This window comes from Pinus tabuliformis, chromosome X (genome assembly GCF_031772625.1).
Source record: "Pinus tabuliformis cultivar Carrire ecotype Pingquan chromosome X, CPIR1, whole genome shotgun sequence".
Taxonomy (NCBI): domain Eukaryota; kingdom Viridiplantae; phylum Streptophyta; class Pinopsida; order Pinales; family Pinaceae; genus Pinus; species Pinus tabuliformis.
The window spans coordinates 156,331,848-156,359,798 of NC_142308.1; the positions used below are offsets into that span (position 1 = coordinate 156,331,848).

The 27,951-nt window shown below is 40.6% G+C and overlaps 1 protein-coding gene across 2 annotated transcripts in view; it reads right to left on the reverse strand.

The window, feature by feature from the left end:
* Nucleotides 1-2,524: 2,524 nt before the first annotated feature.
* LOC149138927 (GPI transamidase component Gpi16 subunit family protein) overlaps nt 2,525-27,951 on the reverse strand; it is a 117,055-nt gene continuing 91,628 nt past the window's right edge. Inside the window, exon 5 of one of the 2 annotated variants that reach the window (XM_089446215.1) lies at nt 2,525-3,264. In XM_089446215.1, coding sequence (XP_089302341.1) covers nt 3,107-3,264 — 158 coding nt within the window. In that variant the 3' untranslated portion in view covers nt 2,525-3,106. Of the gene's footprint in view, nt 3,268-27,951 lie in introns of both variants that reach the window. The other variant, XM_089446214.1, reaches the window with a different exon arrangement.

Here is a 27,951-nt window from a genome sequence, read left to right on the forward strand (position 1 = left end):
TCAGCAATAGTACCTAGGCCAAAGACATTCAATGAGAAAAAACTCCAAGAATAAATACCAAGATGATGTTGCTTTTGAAACAGGTCAAAGAAGAGATGGAACAAAAGGCATATTATGCATTTCTTGTTATGATTCTTAAGAAGAAGACCCTCAAGTAAAGATAAGTGAAAGAATAAAGCTCTCAAGGATGGTCGAGATGATGGTGTTTCCTCAAATAAGCAAACACAACATTTTGATATGTTGGGCTACCATGATGTAAAGGTGAGTTCGGTGAACAAACCCAATTCCATGTCAATGGTGGAATTGCTAACTGTACAATCAACAAATTGTACTTCAACAATCTTGCCAAATAAAATTCACATCCGATCATTATTTTAAAGATCTCTTATCTTGTGGACTATAAACATCTTGCTTGTCTAAAACTTATGTGCTTTGCATTTTGAACAAACATGTAAAATGAACATTATGGTAGGGTATTAAATATAACAATCATATTTAAAATTTAAAAATATAAAAACTAAAACTAGAAATATGATAGTCTTACTAAAAGTAATGTAAAATCAAGACATTTAATGTAGTCATATATGAAGTGAATAGTGGTTACATATTTGGGAGTCATGTAATGTACTCCGCTCATCTACCACGTAATGAAACATTGCATCATCTAATGAATGAACTAATCCACCTTTCTCAAAGTGTACTCTTATCCATGTTGTGTGTGTAAATTTTACATTTTGCTCCATGTTAATTACCTACTAATCAATGGAATGATAAATTTATCATTTATGTTTGTCTTTCTTTGCTTTGCTTTGGTATCTGATTGGATCCAAGTACTGATCATTTTGACCTTAATGAAACCAATTTCCTCTTAGAACTTGTGCTTGAATCTAAATATTCTTAAAACTATTTGTTCAACCAATTATCTAAAATTACAAAAACTCTTTATAACTCTCTAACCTTTAACAAAATACTCTATGGAATACTATGATCTTGATTAGCTTAATATTGATTATGTTTTTTTTTCACTACCCAGCATTGTTGCTTTTAGACTGTTTCCTGTTTTGCCTTCATCATCATTTTTACATTAAAAATTATATAAGACAACAATTTATGAGATCTTTATAATAGTTCTTCTTCCCTATCCTATGGCACTTTAACAATTATAATCTCCAAATTTTATGAACAACTTTATGCTGATTTAGAACATTTTTATTGCAGTTTTAATAGTTTTAACCATGATTTTAACTCTTTTTTTTCTTTTTTTTTAACATTTGACCATGATCATTTCACCCTACAACATTTTGCAAATGACATCTTTTAATGTGGTTCTTTGATATCATCGTTGAATCTTGTTGCCTTTCCTCACTCCTGGACACGATACAAATGACATTTTTTTAATGTGGTTCTTTGATATCATCGTTGAATCTTGTTGCCTTTCCTCACTCCTGGACACGATCCTTGAGAATGAATTTCTGCTACATAAATATGTTTTGAAGAAGAAACACCGTTATGTTTTGAAGAAGAAACACCGTGTTTCACAAAAGAAAGCTGTTTTTTCTCCTTCACATCATTTTTCTCTCGGTCAGTGCAGAAGCTCTTAGAAGCGTACACAGTTTCCTCTAAAATTTTGTATATTGTTTTTTAAAGAGAACACAACAAAGCTGAGGAAAGAACATAAAATAAATATGCACAAATGTCTCAATTACATTTCTAAGAAAACTTATACAATGAGTTGCACAATGAATGGCATATTTATAGACAACATACGCAAAAGAAATGAGTGTTACCCACAAAGGAATTGTAAGATCTATATAAATATATGAGTTTGTATTTTACAAGGGTCATAGTTTAGAACAGCATCAAGACAGACTACACCCAAAATTTAATAATTCTTCATTATAAAAACATCCAGAAAAAAAGGATATACAAAAAATAACAAAGAGGGCATTGGAGCTTTTTTAGCCCGCTTGTTTAAGGCAAGGTAGGCCCCTGTCAAATAATTTGTTATTTGGTGCAACTTCTGCGCAGTAATAAAATATAGGAAACATGAAATTTGCTTGCCTTTTGGCAAATATGGGAAAATTTTGGGGGGTGCTTTATTTAATCCGTAAGAAATGAAAGGAGTCCTGCTTATGATTAGCTGATGAAATAAATCTCGTCGCATTAACAGTAAGGCACAGAATCCTTTGGATCTAGTAAAGTACTTCAGTACAAACCTCGTGCAATCATCAATAATGGTGTGACTCTGTACAGACAACAATTTCATGTCGAGTGCTTTGAGGTCTAATTTAAGTGTAGTTTGTCTTGAAAATTAAATCATATTTTCCTTGATCAGATATGTTTTCACCCTAGTTGTCAAAGCTTACATAGTCGGCTCAACTGAGAAATAGTTAGATTTTCAATCTAGACATCAGAACTCACCAAGTCCTTGTTAAAATATGACATCATGTAATGATTCAATACTAGATGAACATCAAACTCAACCACATGCAAGTATATCTGTTTCATTCACGAAGTTTACTGATTAGTAAAGAAATGCCCCTTGACATAAACTATTGATCAGCAATTGCAAGTAAAAACGCACTCCCAAGATTACCATACAGCATCATTATGCATCCCTCTCAAACATGACTCGATGTTTCTCCGCATCAGTAATGTTATTGATGATTTCGTTTTCATCTATAGCTCAAGTAAAGCACAAGGATTTTAGGACAACCTTTTAAGGGATAACTTCATTGTAACATCCCCACAAAAGAGATTCACAACCATATCCATTCTAGACTCCTCTTACACATACTTCACAGCCTGCAACCACGTAAACCAGAAATGGCAAAAAATTCAACAGGCCAAGTTATTGTACAAGTGTGGAAAGTATATAGACCCCTCCCTCCTTTTTTGCCAGTTGATATTTCCAAAATGCATGGAACTAATAGTTTTCAGTGTGGTGTCCACATCAAATTTCTCGGAAAAGTTTCAGGCAAATCGAATGATAAACTGCCCACATCAGAGTAGAATATTATTCTTCCACCGTGAAAAAAAAGGCTGTTTTTCAAGTCTTGCTGCAGGTCTCTGAAGAAAGATGGAACAGGAACTGATACAGGATTTCTTATTTGGAACTTAGATAATAGTGTAATGCAACTGCAAGAAATACCACCAACAATACTTTATGGAACCTTAAGCCCGATGAAGTTGAGTCCCCTGTCTTCCCTTTAAACTTGGAGGAAATTTTTGACAGAAGTTGCATCAACCTTCCTCCACCCATTGCTGCTGCAGTTCAGGAAAAGGAATCACCATGAAAACCACAAATCATAGATGGTTTCTCAGTCTTTCACAAATGACTAAGCAAAAAGTGTTTATCCTGCGTAAGTAACCAGAGCAACAACAATATGAAACTAAAGAAACAAAGAAACAAAAAATGAAAGCATTGATTGCTCGACACCTTAGGATCTACCTCAATTTCCAAGACCTCGCCATCAATTATTTCCACTATTGTTTATCACCTACTCCACTACTACAAGAATTTTCTCTCTTAATGAGACACATTTCAAAGGGCAAAACCTAAGTTTTATTTAGTATGCATGCTCAATGTACGACTAGGGCATTGAAAAACATAACAAGTAAGTACTTTAGGGCAATGATAGAGGGTGAAAACAAAGACAAAATTGACATGGTATTTAAAACAGGAAACAAGTCCAAAACAATTTTTGAATGCATATTTCCACAGTTGTGAGATATAGTTGTAGAAATGATTTCTAGAGAAACGATTTCAACTCTTCATCACACAGTTTTCTCCAGAAATCATTTCTACAACTAAGTCCAGAAAAACGTAAGGATTAGTTGGAGGTGACATTGGGTTTGAGACTAAGAATAGCCAGGTTGGAAACAGAGCAAATCAGTTTCTTCCAAATTGAATGTCAGCCTCATTGACAAGGCTTCTGGTAGGTGTATGGTGATGCTCTCTTCACAGAGTTTGCTGTAAGCAGCAAAAGGACACTGTAACGTGAGTTTCCAGCAGTGGAAAACAGGAAACCCCAAACGTATGAATGATCTTACCAAAAGAAATTAACCACCAAAAAATTTGCCATTCTCAAATTGAAGAAAATCGTATAAAAAGCTTATTTAATAACATAAAACTTGATGGATGAAGTAATGAGAAACTTCCAGAATTTAATAGATTCTGATTTTTTTCCAAGGAATACATAAAAAGAGAACTTCCAGAATGAATTAAAGTTAAAAACCTAATAAAACCAAAATGTTCATTATAAAAAGCATGTAAAAAGGAAAAGAAATGTCAGCATATTGGCAGGTTAATACTATCAAATGTAACAGAAGTCTAAAATACATGAACAGTGAAGATAATAGAAAAGGAAAAGAGGAGATTAAAAAAAAAGTCAAATCAACACTTTAATAAATGGTCATGTGAAATTGTGATGAATCCCTGCCTACCAAAATGTATAAATACATAAAAGTTTATATGGTTTTAACGTTTAACAAGCCAGTTATATTTTTTAACAGTCAATTGCAAATAGCTTGCATGGTTTGTAAAGAAATATTTCATTTTCTATATAAAACATTGCTATTTAAAAAGAACTTTCACTAGAAAATATAAATGCCCTAACAAATATAGGTAAAAGGTTCAAGTACTGCAATATTCCTGCCTAGAAAATGCAAGATCACAAAACCAACTTAAAAGAGATATTTAACTAAAAATCTGCTTAAAGCAAGATAAAAAATCAGATTGGCAATGGCATAAATATATGAGTGGTAGGAGTGAAGTGGTTATTTGGGATCACCGTTGGACAGAGGATTTGTTGAATTGAGGTGGGCAAAACAATTCAGGATGTTTACCACAGAGTGGTGTCATTAAGATCATTCAATACTTGAAACCTAGTCCCATAAGACGTCACCATAAGTGGAAAGATTTGCATGGGTGATAGAACAACCACCACAAAATTAGAATTAACCAAAACAGAAAACAGATATTAAGAGCCAAAAGCCAGGAATAGTGTGGGAGTGCTTACACCCAAAGGTGGACTGCACTTAAAAATCCAAATAATGGAGGAAGACATCTCCAAAAAACACCAGTAAAAGAGTAGGTGCACTTACACAACCAAAGGTGGATTGGCGCTGCAATCCGAGTGTTGGAGCAAGACATCTACAATAAAACCTAGTAACTAGTTGATTGCACTGTTAAAATGATAAGATATGCATATGAGAAGGGGTTAAACCCTATTTTTAACAATAGTGATGCAAAAACACTAACATAATATTGAATTTAGTATTTACCAATTAAGTCATCAGCATAGTTTTAAAACCCAGTCAGTCTGAACTAGAAACTGATCAAACCAGCTGGTCAGCAAATCTTTGAAGTCAAACCAGCCAATTGGACCAGTTTGGTATCGGTTAGGTACCAACCGGTCCAACCTGACCTGTTCCATCATAAACTGGCCCAGGTCAACTAATCTCCACACAGTAAGGATGTGGGCCCACAGATTGAGGTTTTAGGTGGTTTCTAAGCAAACCATGGGCAGTTTCCCTCCAATTTTTGGCCTCAACTTATAAAAGCAACCTTGAGCTCCTATTTGCCTCACACTTCTCATTTCAAGTTTTTGTGAGCATATGAGAGCTTGGAGAGTTCTGCAACAGCACTGAGTTTTGCAGCAACAGCAGCAAGTTTGGAGGTTCTTTGTCATCTTAGAGTTGGTTTGGAGCTGTCTACTGGAGTTGGCATCTTTGGGAGGAGGCTTTGGCAACTAGTTTTCATTCCCAAATCCCAGGTATGATTTCTCTCTTTAAAAATTCCAGAATTGATTGTCGCCCCTGTTTTTAATTTTTTCTTCTTTTTCAAGTAAAAAACAACCCCTCTTTGTAGGCTAAATCTGCCTCTTTTTTGTTTTCAAATTTATCATAGGTTTTGCATTTTACTTGGTTGAATTTTTTTTGCAGATCTCTTTCCCTTCAAATCTGATATTTCATCATCCACCATGGCCCCAAAATGTTGCATGGGTTCATTGTTATGTTGTTGATGAAAAAATGGTGTGCAAATATTGCAAGCACCCAATAGGAGAGGGTGGGGGGTGTATCCATAGGTTTAAACAACACTTGGCTGGTATAAGAGGCCAAGTAACCCCATGTGATGCACCAGATGAAGTGATAGGGCCTATTAGGGCAGAATACCTTGAAAAACTGAGGAAGTTTGAGGCAAAGGCTAGGGAAAATGCTATACAGGCAGAATTACAAGCAGCAGTTTGATGAGTGATCATGTTGATTAGTGATTTGTAGTAGGCCAGTGACCTAGTAGCTTCAGTTGTAGCATTGTTTTTGGACTCTAGAGGCCATTTAGAGCCTCATTGATTATGTATTTTGTTGGTGATATGTATTGCACTCGATGCCATTTTGATATATGCACCCTTACATGGTATATATATGAGGAAACTTGGAATATTTTATCTCTAATATTTTCCAAGCCATTAGAGACAAAAATATTCCAAGCCATTAGAGACAAAATATTCCAAGTTTCCTCAACCAGCAGTAGATCCTAAACATTATACGATTTCAACCAGTGGTAGATCCCAAACGTTATACAATTTCAACCAGTGGTATAACAGCTCAAAAAAATTGCAAGAGCATGCTTCAAGATTTTATTGCAGCCTCAAATTTCCCAAATTTGGTGGCTAAACCCATCTTTTGGCCTCCAAATTGATTTTTGAAGAGTGTGTACAAAGAAAAATGGGGTGTAATTTATAACTTAAGTCATTTGAATAATAGAGAGCGAGATTTGAACCCCTAACCACTACTAAAATGTACCATTTCAACAAAGTGAGCTAAAACATGAACATGATTATATCTAATATATGAAAGAGGGGATGGAGGAGCCTACCCCAAAAAGGTGATGCATTACATGTACAAAATTTGAAGTTCCAACACAAATGCTTCAAACTCCCATGTAGCTTCATCCTTTAGGAGGCCATTCAATTTATTTTCTCCTCTAAAATTTGAATACTATGGAGATATTTTATTCTCACCTCAGGAATACCCTTAGCCTCTAGTATGAACTTACCTTATTTGTGAGAGTAATATCTATTTGAATTTTGGATGATCGACTTCTTCCCCGACTTTTGTTTTAAGCAAAAAAAATGGAAGACATCATGAAGTTTCCCCTCGTTGGAAATTTTCAGGGCATAGGCAACCTCCCCAACTTTTCTCACACTTTATATAGCCCATAAAACCTAGGTTGAGGCTTGTTCTTACCATGTTGCTAAAGAGTTGTATGTTTGTATCAATGCAATTAAACAAAAAGACCATATACCCCACTGTGAATTGTTTTTTCACACCATTGTTGAGCATCATGTTGCTTCATGCAATTTACTTCCATGGACAAGTTTTCCTTCAAGGATGGGGGTTCATATCCATATAAACCCTTGAAGAGGGGGTCAATTTGGTTGAAAAGTGATAGGGAGTATTATACTATTCAGGGTGATGCAACCATCTTATCCATTTTCCTTGTTATTGGCTGCACTCTCTTTGTAATCTCCATGGCCAGTTCCGATTGAGATCGCAAAGGACACTCATAAGAGAATTTTTTCTCCTAGATGGTCCTCAACTGGCACCCAGGAGCCCCTTGCAGCCACTAGATAGCTCGATGTGCCACCATCTCTGCCACCTACGCCAGCCATTATGGACCCTTGCCCATCTGCTATGATCAGATGTTTGAAGGTGGGCCTTCCAACCCCAAAGGTATGGCTTTTCATCATGTAGTTGGGTATCTTTGCTTACTTATCATGGACACCCTTGGGCATGGATTAGTGGGGGGATTCGATGGAAAGAGTGGGCTTGGTTTGTGCTTTTGTCCCCTTGTCCAATTTGGTGTTTAACCTTCTATCCTACTCCTGCGGGATCTCCTTTATTGGCTACTAGCTTTAGGAGTGGCATTATGTGGGAAATCCCGATTTTGGTTGCATGGTCTCGCTTCCCGACACCACATACATCACTCCCCTTCGTTCATTATAACCCCTTTTCACATATTTCCTATCTGGGTCCACAAGGAGTTAGCTTCCCCCTCCCCTAGTCCACACTTTGGGTCAGGCTTGGAAATGATGCCCCAAAGGATGATGCAGATAAAAAGAAGGTTAAAAGCATAATCTGGCCACTCTTGACAGGAAAAGTACCATAAAATGCAAAAGATGGTTGGGACATACAAATTTAGCACGTGGGCAAAAGCCAAGCATGAGCTTTACCCCCATCATTATGGCCCTCACCCTGGTACGTAGGGCCCCCTACATCATTGAGGAACCCATGATTGTCCCAACCTCTAGTGGGTCATGAACTGCCCAACCCTAAGTGGATATTCACTGCTATATTCTTCACATAATGCTCCCATCCCCTGGATTCCTGTGGTTCCCAGGGCCCCCTACATCATTAAGGAACCCATGATTGTCCCAACCCCTAGTGGGTCATGAACTGCCCAACCATAAGGGGGTCTTCACTGCTATATTCTTCACATCATCCAGGGCCCATATGGGGTTGTGTCTCACCATGGGATACAAGCTTGATCGATCTACTTGGAGGCCCATGAGGATGTTTTTGTGCCCCCACAACCACTTGCAAGCACCACAGGTCATTTGTTTGGATATCAAGGGGCCACCCCCTTTATCACTATAGTTGGAGCCCTTCCCACTCATTATGGCACATGTTGGACTCCATTTGGCCTTTCAATGTCCTTCGACCTATTGTATCTATCATTTTGGCCCTTTTAAGAGGCTTATTCTCAAGTTATGAAAGCTATCTTGGTGGGCTTGTCACCAAGTAATGTTATTTTGTACATTATTTTATTAGTTGGGGCATCATTGGGCCTAATTAGGTAAATCGAACCCTTAGAGGATGATATAAATTGATGACAGAGTCATTTGATTCTCATCATCACTTCAATTCATCGTCACTTCAATTTGGATTCTATCTCTTCTTGAGAATTCTGCTATAGCTAATGGAGGATCAATTGCATGATCTTTGATGCATTTTGACATTTGGAAATCTTGTCTTGGTCTTAGAGCTTCGATTTTGTCCCTTTTTTATGGTTGGATATATTCGCTATACTTGTAAGTAATATTTCATGGTCTATTTTTCTATTTCATGTATAATGTATGAAATTTTTGCTCATGGAATCTATGTTTTTTCCTTAATTGAAGAGTGAATTTGAGTTTGTGAGGATTTTGCATAAGTTACATGTCTGGTACAGTGAATAATGTTCCTAGGGGTATATTACCTATATAATTTCCTTGATAAGTCATCAAATTACACCAATAAGAAGTGTAAATTTATTTGGTAACCTAGTTGTTGCCTTTAGGGCTATACAAAGTTGATGGGGAACTCCTTAATTGGGTTAAAGATACTTCAAAGGTTGAAATCTCATTGACTCCATTCTCCCAATAGACTAGGCACTGGTCTAATCCTTGGTGATCACTTCAACAAAAATCTTTTCACCTCCTCCTCTCCCTTTTCTAAGCCCTAACCCTAGTGTCTCCTAGGGCATCACACCAAATTTATTGTAGCCATTCATTTGATGAGCGAGTTGGACTCGGTGTTGCACGAAACGCCTCCCCCCCCCCGGATGTAAACCGAGATCTACATCCCGTAAGGATCTATGGGGGATCCACTACCGAATCTACGGTTCGAAAATTTAGAACCACGGATCGAGCTGGAAATAACAGTTCCTGGAATTTCGGAACTGTGTCAACCTGATCCGCGGTTCCAAATTTCGGAACCACAGATCTGCGACGGATCAGCCATGGATCCCAAGTAGATTCGATGCCCAATGGGCAGTTCCGCGCGGCCAACCCAAAAAAAAGCTTCTTTTTTTGTTTAACTTGAGTTGGGGTGGGTTTAGGTTGAGTTAGGGAAATGATAGATGGGGATAACGCTCATTTTCCCCTCTCAATTCCTCACTCTTGTATTTTTGGAGAGCTTGGAGAAGTGAGGAGAAAGAGAGGAGAAGAGAGGCTTAAAGAGAGCTTGGAGCAGTGAAGGAGGAGGAGCTAAGAGCAGTGAAGGAGGAGGAGCTTGGAGGAGTAAAGAAAGGCTTCCATCTACAAGAGCTAAAGAGGTAAGTGCAAACCCCAAACTCCCTCATTTTTCTACCATTGTTGTTTGTATTTTTTCTTCTCCCTCTCCTACTCTTTCCCATTCTTTCTTCTTGCTCATTTCATTGCAGGTTACCCATCTATATTCATATTCCAAAATGGTGTTCTTTTGGCTTCTATGTATCATTCCACTTTTAGTTTTCATGGTGGCAAGGGGCAGTAGGAATAGAAGGGAAGAAGAACAACAGGATAGTGGTCCCCATATGAGTGACTCAATGTATGATGAGGAGGAAGGGTTTGAAGAGGAGGGGGATGAAGAGAACACTGAAATGCTAGAGGGGAACATTGACACCCTTGTGGAATTATGTGATCAAACTTGAAGGGGGAAAAGGTGGTGGAAACAGTGTTTTTAAAACTGGCCTAACTAACTGGTTACCGGTCTAACCGGCCGGTCAGCAAGGCCACCGGTTGGCACCGACTGAAAAACCCGGTCAGAAAGGCAATGTAGCGATGTTTTGGCTCTAACCGGCTAGTTTAGGACGGAACCGGCCGGTTTGTAGTCAAAACGACTGGTTCAGTCCTAAACCGATCGGTTACCTGCCATGCCAGCCTCCACCATTTGTATCGCTGGTTTGTTTGTGGGGATCCTATCTCTGACATGATTGGAAGCTTGGAAATGAATTGTATGAGGATGACCAGCATTCTCTCTCATCACTTGAACCATATATGCATGAGATTTCAGACCCAAAGAAGAAAAGTGTGACGAAGGCCTTGTTGTAGCACCCCATGTTTCTATTAAATAGTATGCATGTCATCATGTCTCAAATGAAGCACATTGTGATGATGAGATACACTTGCATAAATGTTGAAATTTGGTACCGGAGGACAGGGGGTTCCCTTAGGCTTTGATCTTTGGCCTAGGGAAAAGTGTCCAAAAGAATTTAATTTTTCTCCTAAAGTGACTTTATAATTTTATAAAGTTAAATCTAATTTAAAAGTGACTTTAAGTGATAAAGTTATTAAGTCTAATTTTAAAGTGACTTTTATAAAGTCAATGAAAGTGGGGTGAATTACTAAGTGGGTCTTTATTAAAGTGGGGTGAATTAAAAAAAGAAAGTGAGATTTAAATGAGCATTTAATCTCAGCCATTGATCTAAATCTATTTCAGCCATTGGATTTAGAGATCACCCAAAAGTCACTTGGATCACCCAAAAGTCACTTGGAGCTATATTAAAGGAGGAAAAGGAGGAAAAGGTCATTCATTCTTTCATGAGCAGATTGGGAGAAGGAGAGCAAGAGAGATTTTTTAGCAGGGAGGAGAAGGAGACAGCAGCTTGGCACACATTCCAAGGCAACAGTTGAGCAGATTTGTACAGCTGATTCAGCACATAGTGAAAGGCAGATTTTTGCACAAAAATCGAGGAGCAGTTTGCTGATTTTTCTGCACACAAAACGGAGGCCGTACAACATTTATTGCTGTCCTGTTTGCTGTAATTTCCAGATTGTTGTGAGGCACGGGAAAAGAGATAAGTTGTAAATTTGCTTGTCGATTTTTTGCTGAATAATTCTCACTGTAAAAAGGCAATTTTCAGAAATAAAGAAGAGCTCTCAAACTGGTTTTCCCCAAGAGTTGTAGGGGGTTTTTCAGGGTCAAGTTGACCAAAAATATCAGTGTTTTAATGTGTTTTAATGGCTGTTTTTGATTGCTGATTTTTAATTCTGCAATTTCCAGCATTCTGAAAAATTTCCAGAATTTGTGTTTTCAACAATATTTATTTTTTCAGTCTGTTAAATGTATGGTTATGGGAATGGGCATTTAACTACATGGGAGAAATAAGGAGAAACTGAAAACCGGGGTGGGAAAACAGAGATTTTTACATGGTATCAGAGCTTGAGCGTTGAAGGGCAGTTTGGGATAGCAAAAGGAAAAATTACAGTTGTTGATTTTTCACTCAGAAAATTCCAGCAAGCTGATTTTTTCATAAACAGCAGTTTTATCTTTACTACAGCAGTGCTATTTTTCAGTTTTAGGACAGCAGGATGTCATTGGGATTGAGGGTGGAGGATAGGCTGGATGGGCATATAAATTACAGCATTTGGAAGGAGAGAATGCAGAGTATCTTTAAGGAGGCAGAAGTCTGGGATATCATGGTGCATACCGCACAGAACCCTGTTGTTGTGCCCACTGATGTTACTCAGTTGGCTGAGTATAAAAAGAAGAACAATAAGGGTAAGAGGCTGATTCTAGACGGAATCAAAGACCATTGCATTCCTCATGTGAGAGGAAAGAGCAATGCCCATGAGATGTGGACAGCATTGTCCAATCTCTACCAGAGTACCAATGAGAACCGGAAGATGGTCCTGAAGGAGAAGCTGAAGAACATTAAGATGGGTAATGATAGTGCAGCTGGATATCTCACAAAGATTATTAATGTGAGAGATGAGTTGGCAGCGATTGGAGAGGCCATTCCACCCACTGAGTTGGTGCGGATTGCAGTGAATGGCCTCCCCCGTTCATGGTTGAACTTTGTTGTTGGGGTTTGTGCACGTGAGACCCTTCCCACATGGGAGAGGTTTTGGGATGATTGCATTCAGACAGAGATCAGGAAATGTCAGCTTGGGGCAGCCAAGCCAGTTGAGCAGGATGAGGATGTAGCACTGGTGGCAGGAGGCAAGAAAGGCAAAGGGAAGAAGCAGGCTTCCACAAGCAGTGGTGGGGGCAAAGGCAAAGGTAAAGGTAAACAGGGGAACACACAGAAGGACTATTCCAAGGTGAAGTGTTGGAATTGTCAAAAGATAGGACACTATGCAATTGTGTGTACGGAGAAGAAGAAGAAAAAGGGGAAGAACCAGGACGTGGCAGCTTCAGCAGAGATTGAGGACTTTGCTGGTCGTTTTGACCGGGAGTTTGCGTTCACTACGTGTGAGTCCTCTAGTGCAGGATCACCTGCCACACAGGTTCAGAGGGAGCATGCTTTTCTCTCGATTAGCAGAGCATCTTCAGGTATCTGGTATGTGGACAGTGGGGCTTCACGTCACATGACAGGAGTCCGTGAGTACTTCTCAGAGCTTTCAGAGAGTGGCACTGATATCGAGGTAGTACTCGGTGATGACAGAGTTGTTAGAGCAGTCGAGGTGGGGACAGTGACATTTCAAAGGGAGTCCAAACCTCCCTTGAAGGTGTCAGAGGTTCTTTATGTGCCAAGGATGAGGAAGAACCTCATATCCGTCTCAGCTTTGGAGGACAGAGGATATGAGGTATTGTTCAGGGGAGGACAGGTGTTGATGTATCCCAGGGGCACTCCAACTGATTCAGCTAGAGTGATAGGTGTACGCCATGCAAAGGTGTACAAGTTGCATTCCAACCCCTTTTAGCATTGAGCAGTAGTACCGACAGCAGAGCTAGCAGTTCTGAGCTGTGTGAGATTTGGCACCGCAGGATGGGACATATGTATCATGGAGCCTTGAGGACATTGCGGGAGATCACTACAGGTGTGCCAGATTTCAGTACTGATCACTTTGATACTTGCAGAGGTTGTGCGATGGGCAAGTTTGCCAAATCCCCTTTTCCCAGCAGTGACAGCAGAGCGACGGGGATACTTGATTTGATTCATTCCGATGTGAGCGGTCAGATGTCTCATGTTTCCTTGAGTGGATATGAGTACTATGTGTTATTCATTGATGATCACTCCAGGAGGACCTGGATTTATTTTTTGAAGACCAAGAGTGAGGTTTTCAAGCGGTTTCAGGAGTTCAGAGCTCTTGTGGAGACTCAGATAGGTCGAAAGATCAAGTCCTTGAGGTCGGACAATGGAGGAGAGTACACCCTTGGAGAGTTTGTTGACTATTGTGCGGAGGCAGGCATTAGGAGGGAGTTCACTGTTCCTTACAACCCCCAACAGAACGGGGTTGCGGAGAGGAAGAACAGATCCATCATAGGGGCTGCCAAAGCCATGATACATGATCAGGGGTTGCCATTGTTCTTGTGGGCAGAGGCCTGCAACACAGCTGTTTACTTGCAGAACAGGAGTCTCCATCGTGCCTTGGGGCACATGACTCCGGAGGAGGCTTTCTCTGGGAAGAAGCCTGATATTGGTCATCTTCATATCTTTGGATGCATAACATACTCCTATATACCCAAGGAGAAGAGGACCAAACTAGAGCCCACTGCAGAGAAGGGTATTTTTGTGGGCTACAGTGAGACCTCAAAGGCCTTTCGGATTTACATTCCTGCACAGAGGAGAGTTGTTGTCAGACGGGATGTGAAGTTCGAGGAGGACAGGGCCTTTAGGAGGTCACGGGAGTTAGAGTATCCGGATCAGCCAGACCCTCAGCAGCAGTTGAGTCAGTCGCAGGGATCCACTGGGCAGGGATCAGAAGGATCAGGAGGTACATCTATGAGGATGTCAGGTCCGTCAGTGAGCAATGGCTCATCGAGCCAGAGGGGTGGTGCTCCGGGCAGCATGCAGAGCAGTTCACAGAGCAGTTCACTAGGGAGTCCACTGATGGACAGTTCACACGGTACCTCAGCTTCTACAGGTTCAGGTGCAGGCAGGAGGACAGCAGACAGACAGTCAGGAGTTCAGGCTACTGATGATGATGAGGAGGAGGAGTTTCATTCTCCGGTGGGAGAAGTGCGCTCAGGGAAGAGGAAGCCCAAGTGGCTTCAGGACACCTTGAGAGATGCCACATCTGTTGCTGAGCCAAAGAAGCCGGTCAGAGAGAGTAGACCACCTGAGAGGTTTTGTAGCTATATGGCGATGGTTACCAGCATCTTTGACTCTGAGCCTTCTAGCTATGAGGAGGCAGCTAGCCAGCAGGTCTGGAGAGAGGCCATGCAGGAGGAGTATTCTTCTATCATGAAGAATGATGTTTGGGAGGTGGTGCCGAGGCCTGAGGGAAAATCTGTGGTTACTTCCAGATGGCTTTACAAGGTAAAGCATGCTGCAGATGGCAGCATTGAGAAATTCAAAGCGAGGTTTGTGGCTAGAGGGTTCTCCCAGGTAGAGGGAGTTGATTATGAGGAGACCTTTGCTCCCGTGGCTCGATATACTTCGATCCGCTCCATTATATCAATAGCAGCAAAGATGGGTTGGAAGATCCACCAAATGGATGTGAAAACTGCATTTCTCAATGGCTTCATACAGGAGGAGGTGTACATTGAGCAGCCACAGGGCTTTGAGGTGCATGGGAAGGAGTCCCATGTGTGCAGACTGAAGAAGGCCCTTTATGGCCTGAAGCAAGCTCCCAGAGCATGGTACTCCAGGATAGATGCATACTTGCAGGGGATGGGTTTCACAAAGAGTGAGGCAGATCTGAACCTTTACTTTATTGTGATTGGTGAGGAGCCTCTCATTCTGGTGCTGTATGTGGATGACTTGATCATTACAGGTGCAGAGAGACTCATAGAGCACTGCAAGAGAGATCTTGCGGCGAAGTTTGAGATGAAGGACATCGGCTTGATGCATTACTTTTTGGGTTTGGAGGTGTGGCAGGAGGAGGGGCATTTCTTCCTGGGGCAGGGGAAGTATATTGTGGACATCCTTAGCAGATTCCACATGGAGGATTGTAGACCCATGTCGACACCGATGATCACCAACTGGAAGAAGATTCATGCTTCGGATTCCGAGTTGGTGGATCCCACATTGTACAGGCAGCTGATTGGTTCCTTGATGTATTTGGTCAACACTAGACCATATATCTGTTTTGCAGTCAACACGATGAGTCAATTTATGTGTGAGCCTAGGAAGGTTCACTGGGTGGCTGCAAAACACATTTTGCGGTACTTGCAGGGGACAGTGGATTATGGTCTGGACTACAGGCAGGGAGATGGAGTGAGATTGGTAGGAAACACTGATTCTGATTGGGCAGGTTGTGCTTCTGATAGGAAGAGCACTTCAGGGTGTTGTTTTGGGTTGGGTTCAGCAGTAGTGTCATGGTTCAGCCGGAAGCAGCAGTCAGTAGCACTGAGTTCAGCGGAAGCAGAGTATATGGCAGCCAGTCTAGCTAGTTGTGAGGCCATCTGGCTTCGCAAGATGTTGTTTGGCTTATTTGGTCAGCCGTTGAGACCTTTAGTGATTTACTGTGATAATCAGAGTTGCATTAAACTCACGGAGAATCCAGTATTTCATGACAGGTCAAAGCATATCGGGATCAGATATCATTTCATCAAACTCTGTTCAGAAGGGATCTGTGAAGCTTGAGCAGGTTGCAGATATCCTTACCAAAGCCTTACCACGGGGCAAGCATGTCTACTTCAGAGACAAGATGGGTGTGGTAAGGAACACCTTCCTCGGTAAGAGGGAGTGTTGAAATTTGGTACCGAAGGACAGGTGGTTCCCTTAGGCTTTGATCTTTGGCCTAGGGAAAAGTGTCCAAAAGAATTTAATTTTTCTCCTAAAGTGACTTTATAATTTTATAAAGTTAAATCTAATTTAAAAGTGACTTTAAGTGATAAAGTTATTAAGTCTAATTTTAAAGTGACTTTTATAAAGTCAATGAAAAATTAGAAAGGAAAAGTGACTTTGGAAATAAATGACTAAGTGGGTCTTTATTAAAGTGGGGTGAATTAAAAAATAGAAAGTGAGATTTAAATGAGCATTTAATCTCAGCCATTGATCTAAATCTATTTCAGCCATTGGATTTAGAGATCACCCAAAAGTCACTTGGATCACCCAAAAGTCACTTGGAGTTATATTAAGGGAGGAAAAGGTCATTCATTCTTTCATGAGCAGATTGGGAGAAGAAGAGCAAGAGAGCAAGAGAGATTTCTGAGCAGGGAGGAGAAGGAGACAGCAGCTTGGCACATATTCCAAGGCAGCAGTTGAGCAGATTTGTACAGCTGATTCAGAAAATAGTGAAAGGCAGATTTTTGCACAAAAATCGAGGAGCAGTTTGCTGATTTTTCTGCACACAAAACGAAGGCCGTACAGCATTTATTGTTGTCCTGTTTGCTGTAATTTCCAGATTGCTGTGAGGCACGGGAAAAGAGATAAGTTGTAAATTTGCTTGTCGATTTTTTGCTGAATAATTCTCACTGTAAAAAGGCAATTTTCAGAAATAAAGAAGAGCTCTCAAACTGGTTTTCCCAAGAGTTGTAGGGGGTTTTTCAGGGTCAAGTTGACCAAAAATATCAGTGTTTTAATGTGTTTTAATGGCTGTTTTTGATTGCTGATTTTTAATTCTGCAATTTCCAGCATTCTGAAAAATTTCCAGAATTTGTGTTTTCAGCAATATTTATTTTTTCAGTCTGTTAAATGTATGGTTATGGGAATGGGCATTTAACTACATGGGAGAAATAAGGAGAAACTGAAAACCGGGGTGGGAAAACAGAGATTTTTACAATAAAGGCAAGGGTTTGGTACGTCATATTCCCTTCCAAGTTTCTGAATTTAGTAATGATTCTTTTGATGATTTGGAGAGGGTATATTTTGTAGAAGAACCCTATAGATGAAAACCTTTTAGGTGTTATCGTTCCCTCATGTAATGAAGAGCATGACAACCAAGAGGATGAGGATTTTGACACTTTTTTTATTGTAACTTGTAAGTAGATGGCATTTGTATAACTGGTTTGTTTGTGGAGATCCTATCTCTGACATGGATATTGAGAGTTTAATAGAGAAATGCCTAATTGGCATACTCAATTACTCCAATCCCAATCAGCGTCAAAGACTCATGAAGCACAGAGAAAGCATTGTAGGTTCTATCTTTGATGATCTCAGAGAGCCAAACATGGTGGAGGCAAGTGAACCATTTTTCATTATTAATGAACAACCATATATTTTCATCGTGGTGATTCAATGCAAGATAAAGGGTTTTTTTATGGCAATAAAATTGCAAACCAAACAAATTGTTTATTTGAGTCATTGCTTATGTATTTTACTATTTTGTCGATGATATGTATTGCACTCGGTGCCATTTTCATATATTCACCTTTACATGGTATATAAATGAGCAAACTTTGCTTATTTTGTCTCTATTGGCTTGGAATCATGGTTTAGACCTAACCAGTCCCGGTTCGTTTAGACCTAACCAGTCCCGGTTCGTTTAGACCTAACCAATCCTGGTTCGACCAGTTTTAGTAGGTAAACCGGTTCATTAGGTGGACGGTTCGGTCACCGGTTCCGGTTTTAAAAACATTGGGTGGAAGCTACAAGTTTTTGTGCCCTCATGGTTGTCATGGAGGAAAACCATATAGTGGTTCATATACCTGTGTGAGTTGGCATCTTTGTGGGGTTTTGGACAATGATAACAAAAAGGGTGTCATGGGGATAGCAATTTGCCCAAAGGTTTCAGTTGAACAAAGAATAAAATACATCCAAATAGAGGAGGTTGCACAACAAAAAACAAAAAACAAAAAACTCATTATGAATCAAGTGCAACCTCTAGATTTGGTAGCTCATCTACTCATGGTACTTCTACAACCTCTAGAAGTAGAAGAACAATAGGGGATTTCTTGAACGTTGTTCAGAGGGATGATGTGCTTCGCTCTCCCTATTGGCATGATATCGTCACGGCCATCAATGAAACCCCAAAAGGATACAAGAGCCCCAATTATGAGAAAGCTAGAACAGTGTTATTAGAAAGAGAAAAAGCAATGGTTCAAATCACTTTGACACGTTTTACAAATGAGTGGGTGGATTGTGGGGTATCTGTTGTATCAGATGGGTGGAAAAATGTTAGAAACCAACATTTGATAAATGCTCTTGGTGTTTCTTCTAGTGGTGTAGTCTTTATTACATCTCATGACTCCTCCATCAGTGTAACTGCCCAAAACATTGCAAATCTCCTATTGCAATCAATCAAAGATGTTGGTCCTAATAATGTGGTTCAAGTGATCACTGATGATGCAGCAAATTGTAAGGAAGCAGGAAAAATTATTGAGTGTACTCATCCACACATCTTTTGGTCCAGGTGCTTGGTGCACACATTGAACCTTGTAATGCATGATATTGTGAAGCATAAAGAATGTGGATGGATTAATGAGCTTTACAAGAGAGGGAAGCAACTCATTAAATTTATCACAGGGCATATAATGGTAAACTACTTTTATGGCACTTACTCCAAGTTGCAGTTGCTTAAAATTGCAAAAACAAGATTTGGAAGTTAATATGTCACCTTTAGGCGGCTACTGAAGGTGAGACAAGCTTTACCTAATATGGTGACCTTTGAATCATGGGAGGAAATTAAAACTAATAGAGATGGTGCTAATGTAGCCAAGGACACTATTCTTGACAGTTACTTTTGGTCATGGATTAAATATGTTTTGCAATTCACCAAACCAATTTATTACATGATCAAGTTTACAGATTCAGATCGACCAATAATTGGGGAGGTGTATGAGTAAATGTATAGCATGTTGTGGTAGATAGACATGTTGAGCCTAGAGATATCACCTTGTATAATTATATTCGTGCAGAGGTGGAAAAACAATGGGATATGCTAAACTTCCATTGCATGCCTTAGCATATGTTCTGACACTTAAATACTATCATCCATCATGGCTTTCAACGCCAGCACCTAGGGGAAAGAATGAAAAAACCACACCTAAATCCAGAGGTTTTATCTGGTTCTATGAAAGCATAGGATAAATTAGTGCCTGATGAGGAGGAGGTTGCCATGGTACGGAAACATTTGAGCAACTATACGTTTAGCACTAGTTCACTTGGGAGCATGCATGCAATTAAGATCAAGAGAATTTTTGGTCTCAAGTGGTGGAACATGCATGGAGGTGCTCCTACAATTCTACAAACTTTGGCATTGCGGGTGCTATCACAAGTGGTAAACACTTCTTCTGCAGAGAGGTGTTGGAACTCTTATTCCTTCATCCACAGTATTAAAAAAAGCAGGTTAAATTTAGACAGGACAGAGAGCTTGGTTTATGTTCACTACAACTTGCGATTGTTGTCCCATTACTGTGATGATGCAAATACTAGTAAAGACCTTAAGGTTTGGGGAAAAAATCCAAAGGAGCCCAATTTGGAGGATGGAGTGTTGCAATTAGAGCAATTGGAGGATGATCTTATCCAAGATGATGATGATTAAGTTGAGATGCCACCCCCATCTGGTCCCTTGGTTCCCAGGTTCCATGCTTCAACACCAATAGCGGGGGCTTCATCTTCATCAGTTCCATAGTCATTGCCACAACTTCCAGAGCCACCATCTTCTTCATTGCCACCACATGGAGGCTCACGTCCTATTCGTGGTGGAAGGAGGAGAGATTAGTAGATATATTCACAGTTTACTACTTTTGTCATAGATTAGACTTGTAGACTCCTGTTGTGAATTTGAACTTTTTTTCTTACTCTTCCTAGTTCAGTGTGTACTTGAGTCTTGGTGGTGGCCAAGTGGCCTATTTTGTAAACATTATTATTTGAATTTTGGACATGACTCATGTTGACAGTTGCTCACTTGCTAGATAAGTTACTTGAATGTTTGATGATTTTATCTTCTAAATGTTTTATGTTTTATGATATGCTTAAAAATTTGATGTATGTTTGTAATTGCTAGAATCTAGATGGTTGATGCTCGAATAATTAATCATTGATGTACAATGGAATCATGGATGCCATATCTATCTTGATTTATGTAAAAATATGCATGTTTTCATGTCTTCTACAACTAATTTGGTATTTGGGATGTTTTTAAATATAAATGCAAAAAAATATAAAATATATATATATATATAGTAGACGCTTCGCTTCCTAGATTTTTGGGAAATGACGCTTCCATGTCCCTGCTTCCAAAAAACCGTCCTCACTTCGTGCAACGTTGGTTGGACTACAACTGCATTGGGTGTCCTCTAGGCCCTCACAAATCTTGAGAGAATTCCCGTGGCTAGATTTGGAATTATCCCAAGCCCTAATTCCAATTTCGTTCTTGGTCCCAGGTTTCATAGGTTAGTGGCCCCATCAAAGATCACTACATTGAAAATTTAATTCAAGTATAATCTCTTTGATCCTTTTATCCTCCCTTACGTGGTTGAGACCTTTTGTTTGAAGTTTCACTCTAAACCCTTGACCTTGTTTGGGTCCACTTGAATTTCTTAGTGATCCCACAAGCTTGTCACTATAATTTCACATGGATCATCTTAGTAACCATTTATCGTAGCAATATTAGGTCTACGGCATCCCTTATCAAGAAATATCCCTCATCCCTAGGCCTAGGCTTCCTCTAAAGTCTTTCTTGGAGAGCCCTACACCTTGCTTCTTGTTAATTTTAGGTATGTTCTATGCTAAGAGCAATTTACTTCAGTTTTTCATATTAGCCCAATGACAATATTAAGATTAGCAATCACATCAGCATGATAGTAAAGTGCAGATAGAACATAAATATAAACAGCAGAAGACAAGCCAAGACAAGAGGACACAAGATGTGGCACCAGCTAGGGACAAACCCCATTGTGGGGAAACCCTTGATCAATTCTTCTTATATTCTTCAATAGTTCAGCAGAGAGACATAGTACAAATATACATTTGAAGTCAATACTTGACTTGCCAAAATAGAAGATCATACATCAGAGATCTTCACCGTGAGGATGACACAATGCAGCAGATGATAGGCCTAGAGCAGCTCAACCAATTACTCAACATACTGAAGCTTTCCTTCCATAAGACTCCTTCCTTTGCTGCTTCACTGATAATGCCAAGGCTGCCCATCTGGCAACTTGAATATGCTGTAAGGACTGAAGCATATCTTGGCAAACCTGATCACTGGTTAGGGCACAAACTCAGAGTGCTACAGCACCTACAATACACCCCACAGTCCACCTATAGACAATGACTAGCCTTCATACAGTCCTCCAATGAAACGCTGCATTATAGGACTGCTTACCTTATGAATGCAGCTCCTAAAAAGGTCCCCAACTGCTGGCTATGGCCTGCGGCCTAGCCCAACAGTGGACTGCAACTTAGGTTCTTTCAAACAGTGATCCAAACAGCCCTTACATAGAAGCATCTAGCTCCTCCTTATAGCAGATTCTTCTTCCCTTCAAATCAGGCTCAAGAATCAACACCAACATGCCCAAACAGTCCTTAATTAGGCCACACTGTCACCTACAGCAATGTGGCATTATGGCAGCAGTTAAAGTGACTGCAACTAGGTCTCTTTGAGCAGTGTATAAGAGCCTAATAGACTGCGGATTTAGGTCACCTTAGGACAGCGTGTAAGGGTTTCTTTGAACAGCAAATAAGAGTCTTCACAAGACTATTAATGGGCCTCTCTTAACAGCAGATTAGGGCTGCGTAATAAGGACCTTGGGACAGCGGATTGGGGCCACCTTCATACTGCATATAGAGATTATGTTTCACTGCTGATCAGCCCTCCCTTTGCTGTGGATAAGGCATCCTTTGAATGTGGCTAGAACTCCCTTCCACAACGGCTATGTCTCTTCCTTAACGGCTGCTAGGGCTCTCCTTCTACTGTGGCTAAGACATCCTTTATTGACTGCGTTTAGGGCTTCTTCATGACTGTGCCTTGATCTTGTTTAGAACAGCAGTTAGGGCATCTCCCTTTAGGACTGCGTTTAGACTTCTTCTTAACTGTAAGTAGGGCTTCCTTATGACAGCGTTTAGGGCTTTTGTAGGCAGCATATAAGTCCTCCTTTGACTGTGTCCTAGTCTCTTTCAGAATTGCAGATTAGGGCATGGCAGATCCCCTTTAACTGCGTCTAGATGATCCTCCCTTGACTGCTGCTAGGGCTTCCTCTTTTTAGATCTGCGGCTAGGATTAGATCTCTTCTTAGGACAGCGTATTCTCTTAGAGACTTCTCCTTCCACCAAAACCCAAACAAGTGGAGAGAGAGAGATCACAAGAGATGTGTCTAAAATGACTTGCAAGCCACCTCTATTTATAGTGTAACGTTGAGGATAAGATGGGGTAAATTGGTTGCTGGCCGACCTTGACGAATTGTCACATAACACAAATAAATTCATATCTCCATGAATACATGTCGGAATCGGATGATCTTTAGATCAATCCTACACCTCTTGACGAGAGGAATCCAAGAAAAATATCAGCTGCCATAAATAAGAAGACCCACATGGAGTTTGGCCCTAGTTTCCAATTTTAACACTTCTTAATCAATTAAGCTCTATCATCTGAGTCTCTCCTATGAATGGGCTCTTGAAATCACTATCTTTCCATCATTGATATATCATTCTTAGTGATTTTCCATATATCGAGACTCCTCCCATCAGTGAAAGTCCATAAAGAGCAGGGGACATTGACTGAGGTGACAGTGGGTCTTTGTCCCATTGTTGCCACTTGGTCTAGTAGTTGCCCCTTTGGAACCCCTCCTAGGACCCCTGCTAGATTGACTTGTAACAGGTCTCAAGTTAAATTTTCCAGCCATGTCATCTTTCAGAGTCAATTCAGAGCACTTCAACTTCCACTACCCATCTACCATGACATCCAAGGACAGTTCAATTGATTGATCAAGATGCCTCAAACACCTAGCTAGTTTCTTCAAGTAACCCAACTAGAGATGTCTGGCCTTATACGTGCAAGGGGCCCTCCATCTTTGTGTTCACAAGCTTAAGGCTTCTCCTCAACTAGATTCTGCCTATAGAGGATTACTTCCTTCCTTACAGTGCTCCCATTAACTAGGGCAACCATGAGACAAATTGATGGCAGCATTGCATTTGGATCTCGATCAATGTGAACTTAACAAAACGTCTCCCCTCCACATATGTAGAATTTTCTTGAAAATTCTGCATTGTTGTAGTGAACAATTCTGAAACTAAATTGTAACACCAAGACACAGAATTTATCTTCTAAATTTTGCAGCGGAATAGGAACAAAAATAACACACCATCATAATAATCGAGGCACAAAATTTTCTAGGGAACCCAACTGGGAAAACCCTCTGCTTGTTTGAGAATTTTATTGAAGAAATTTGAGCAATAGATCTCTTACAAATACAACTTGTTTCAATAGAGAATACAATCTGATTCCCTCTGCTTGTACTAAGTTGAAACACTCCTTGCAAGACCCTTGATCTGCTCCTCGATTTCCTCCTAATTCCTTGCACATAGGTTGCTCCTAAATTCTTGCACAATTCCCAAGGAAATTCCTCTCTCCAATAATGCACACAAGCTTCTCTTGGCACACCTTTCTCTCACAAGCTCCACACATAAACCTGTGCAACCTTCTCACAAACCCGTGAGCTCTATTGTCTTGTCTCACCAACTCGTGCTCACAAGACAATGATCAAATTTGTGCCTTCATTCCTCCTTTTAAAGGCAATTCGAATGGCTAAAGTTAGTAAGTCATATTTTTAAGAATCGAACTGGTGATTGAGTGGCTCATGCAACTTGCCCTAAGTCTCAATCTAGAATTAGAGACCTTCACTCCTTTTCCAAGTCAACTCACACTAGAAGACAGTGAACTCAACCTTCTACTTTGCCACATTAGTTAACTGCTACATAGCTCGTCCTAATTTTTAGGAAATCTCCTATTCTTTAGGAAATTGAGCATGCCAAAGAAGAAACTCGATTTGACTCCTTGAATTAAGGCACAAATCAAGGAATCCATTTCTCGCTACTATTTTCAAGTTTCAACACTCACTATTGGAGAGGAAGGTGTTCCTGGAAGAACCTCGTCCACCTGGATCTGTCTCCAACACTACCATGTTCTTCGTTGTTGCAATTGCTCCCTCTGAACTAGAAGGCTTCCTTGCTTTCTTCTGTGGAACCTGCTTTGAAGACTTGTTCTTTCCCACCATGCTCTGCGAGTCCACCACTTTAGTCATAAGTGCCATGTACCTTGTGTACCTCTGTGTCTGCTTCTTGATGCTGGGAGACTCAACTCTCTTCTGATCTCCCTTAACCAAATCCTCTGCCCACTTGGCTCGAACTCTCCCTATACTGGAAGTCTCTGACTGAGTGGTTGCCTCCACTTGCCCTAGGCTATGCTCCTCATCATCTTGTTGGTCAGCCCAATTGCCAACTAGCTTAGACCCAAACTAAGATACTGGTTGAGGCTCCATCTTGAGAGCTCTATCCTACTCTTGCTCAACCACCACTTCTCTACTTTGAGCACTCCCTGCCTTGTTGCTCAAGGTTGCACCTGTCTCTACCTGCAACTTGTAGAGATTCTTCACCCTCACACCTATCTGCTTCTTACATCCAGAAGCTAAGTGTTGGAGGTACGCCTTACCTCTGCTAAAGATGATATCATATCCCTTGCCCTCAAGTGTTGCTACTAAAACAAGATTCTACCTCAATCTTGGGACATAGAGAACATCTCCAAGATGAAGAGGATTACCTAACTCCCTCTGAAAATTGACAGTACCAACTCCTCTAGCTGCATACCGACCATCATCTCCTAGCTCAATCTAAACTTGCATGTCCTTCTCCTTCAGGTGGCTAAAGCTCTTCTTGTTCCCAGTCATGTGGAAGGATGCTCTTGAATCAATATACTATATATTGCTATCTGTTGAGCTTGCCATGCAAGCAATCAATGAGAAATATTTCTCGAATTAGGCAGAAAATGCATCTACCTTCGTTGATGCAGCAACATGATCCTTACTAGACTCCTCCTTCCGATTAGGACACTTAGAAGCATAGTGCCCAAACTCATGGCAATGGAAGCACTTGATCTTACTTAGATCCTTCTTCTTGCCCTTCTCACTGGACTCGGCCTCTCCTTTGCCCTTCTTGCCCTTGGCCTTGCCTGCAAGAGCAAGATTCTCCTCTTCCTTCTCAACCTTCGACCCCTTGCCACTGCTGCTCTTTTCAAGACTGAGTTTGAGCTCCTCCTAAGTGAAATCACTCCACAAATGTTCCCAATCTAGCAATTTATCTTGTCTAGTAATCCCTTGAACAAAAGTAGCCCACTCCTTGGTAAACCAATTTATAGCAACTCGCACCAATTCATTGTCATATGGTTTCTCTCCTACAGCTCCCAGCTCAGCGCGAACGATCGGATGAGATAGGAAATTACGTTCTCACCCTTTTGCATCTTGGTGACCCTTCGCTTCTCCTTAAGAGTCGTTTTATGATTCTTAGATGAATCTTGGTATAATTTCACAACAACATCCCACATTTCCTTTGCAGTCTCCTTAACGGAAACATGTGAGATTATATGATCCTGGAGTCCATCTAGGATCATCCTCTTGGCTTTGGCCATCTGCCTTTGGAACAGCCATAACTGGTCTGGATCTGTAGGTTCTACAACACCTTCCTCAGCAAACACCTGCATTCCATAATCGTCCAACAAGAATATCATCCGGACTTTCCAAACACCAAAGTTGAAGGCACCATCAAGTCTATCATGATCTCTCAAATCTACTATGGCCATCATGCCTACTTAGAAAACTCTCCAACACCTGCCCACTAACAGTCTTGTAGTCCTTCACAAGAGGTTGTACTTATGGCTTGGAGGCTGCCCACTTCACTGCTCCTTTAGTCCTTCAATGTCTGCAAATTCTTGGGCTTCAATATATCTACCACTGTTAGCACTCTTGTTGTCCTTCATAAGACCTACTCTTTGGCCACAATTAGGCACCTACTAACAGTCCTACACCTGTCTTAAGTTGCCCCCAAAACTGTCCCAAACCTAGACAATTACCACCTTAGCATCAACACAAAATTTGGAAGGAAAATTACTAACCTGAGATGTCAACTTTTGTCTCAATACTACTAGATCTATGCAACACCTTAGACCTGCATCTTGGACCCTAGTTGGGCTACCTATAGCAACTGTTACAGCCCTCCAAATTCGGCCCAAGGCTGCTGCTAAACTCCACTCTTCCTTTCCCAATAGGCCTCCCTCCTGCACTGCCTCCTAGTAACTATACAAACCCTGTTCCAGATCCCCTTGCAGCCTTACAACCTTCCTAAGACAGAGTTACAGGAGCTCAATCACCTTACTAGAGAGCACAAGTTCTGCGGCCAATTTAACACAGAGAAATAGCCTTCAAACCAACACAGAAACTCTTTCAGTTTTCGTCCTTACTCTCAGCCAGCACCTGCCCAATCTTGGCTGCCCAAAATAGGATACCCCAACTCGGCCTCCTTCACTTTAGATCAGCACCTAAAGGACTGTGGCTACCTCAGACCTCCTTCACCTTATGCGAGATACACTAGCGATGATCTTAAATATGTTCCAAGAACTCTGATACCATGTAGAATTTCCTTGAAAATTTTGCACCGTTGTAGTGAACAATTCTGAAACTAAATTGTAACGCCAAGACAGAATTTCTCTAGTAAGTTTTGCAGCAGAATAGGAACAAAAATAACACACCATCACAATAATCAAGGCACAAAAAATTATAGGGAACGCCATTGGTAAAACCCTCTGCTTGTTTGAGAATTTTATTGAAGAAATTTGAGCAATATATCTCTTACAAATACAACTTGTTTCAATAGAGAATACAATTTGATTCCCTCTGGTTGTACTAAGCTGAAACACTCCTTGCATGACCCTTGATCTGCTCCTCAATTTCCTCCTAATCCCTTGCACATAGGCTGCTCCTAAAGTCTTGCGCAATTCCCAAGGAAATTCTTCTCTCCAATAATGCGCACAAGCTTCCCTTGGCACACCTTTTTCTCACAAGCTCCACACGTAAACTTGTGCAACCTTCTCACAAACTCATGAGCTCTATTGTCACGTCTCACCAACTCGTGCTCACAAGACAATGATCAAATTTGTGCTTTTGTTCCTCCTTTTAAAGGCAATTCAAATGGCTAAAGTTAGCAAGTCTTATTTTTAGGAATCAAACTGGTGATAAGTGGCTCATGCAACTCGCCCTAAGTCTCGATCGAGAATTAGAGAATTTCGCTCGTATTTTTCCAGGTCAACTCAAACTCGTATTAGAAGTCAAGGTTCTTGAGGAACAGTTTTTGGGTGCAAATTTGCTGTGAGAAAGAGTCAC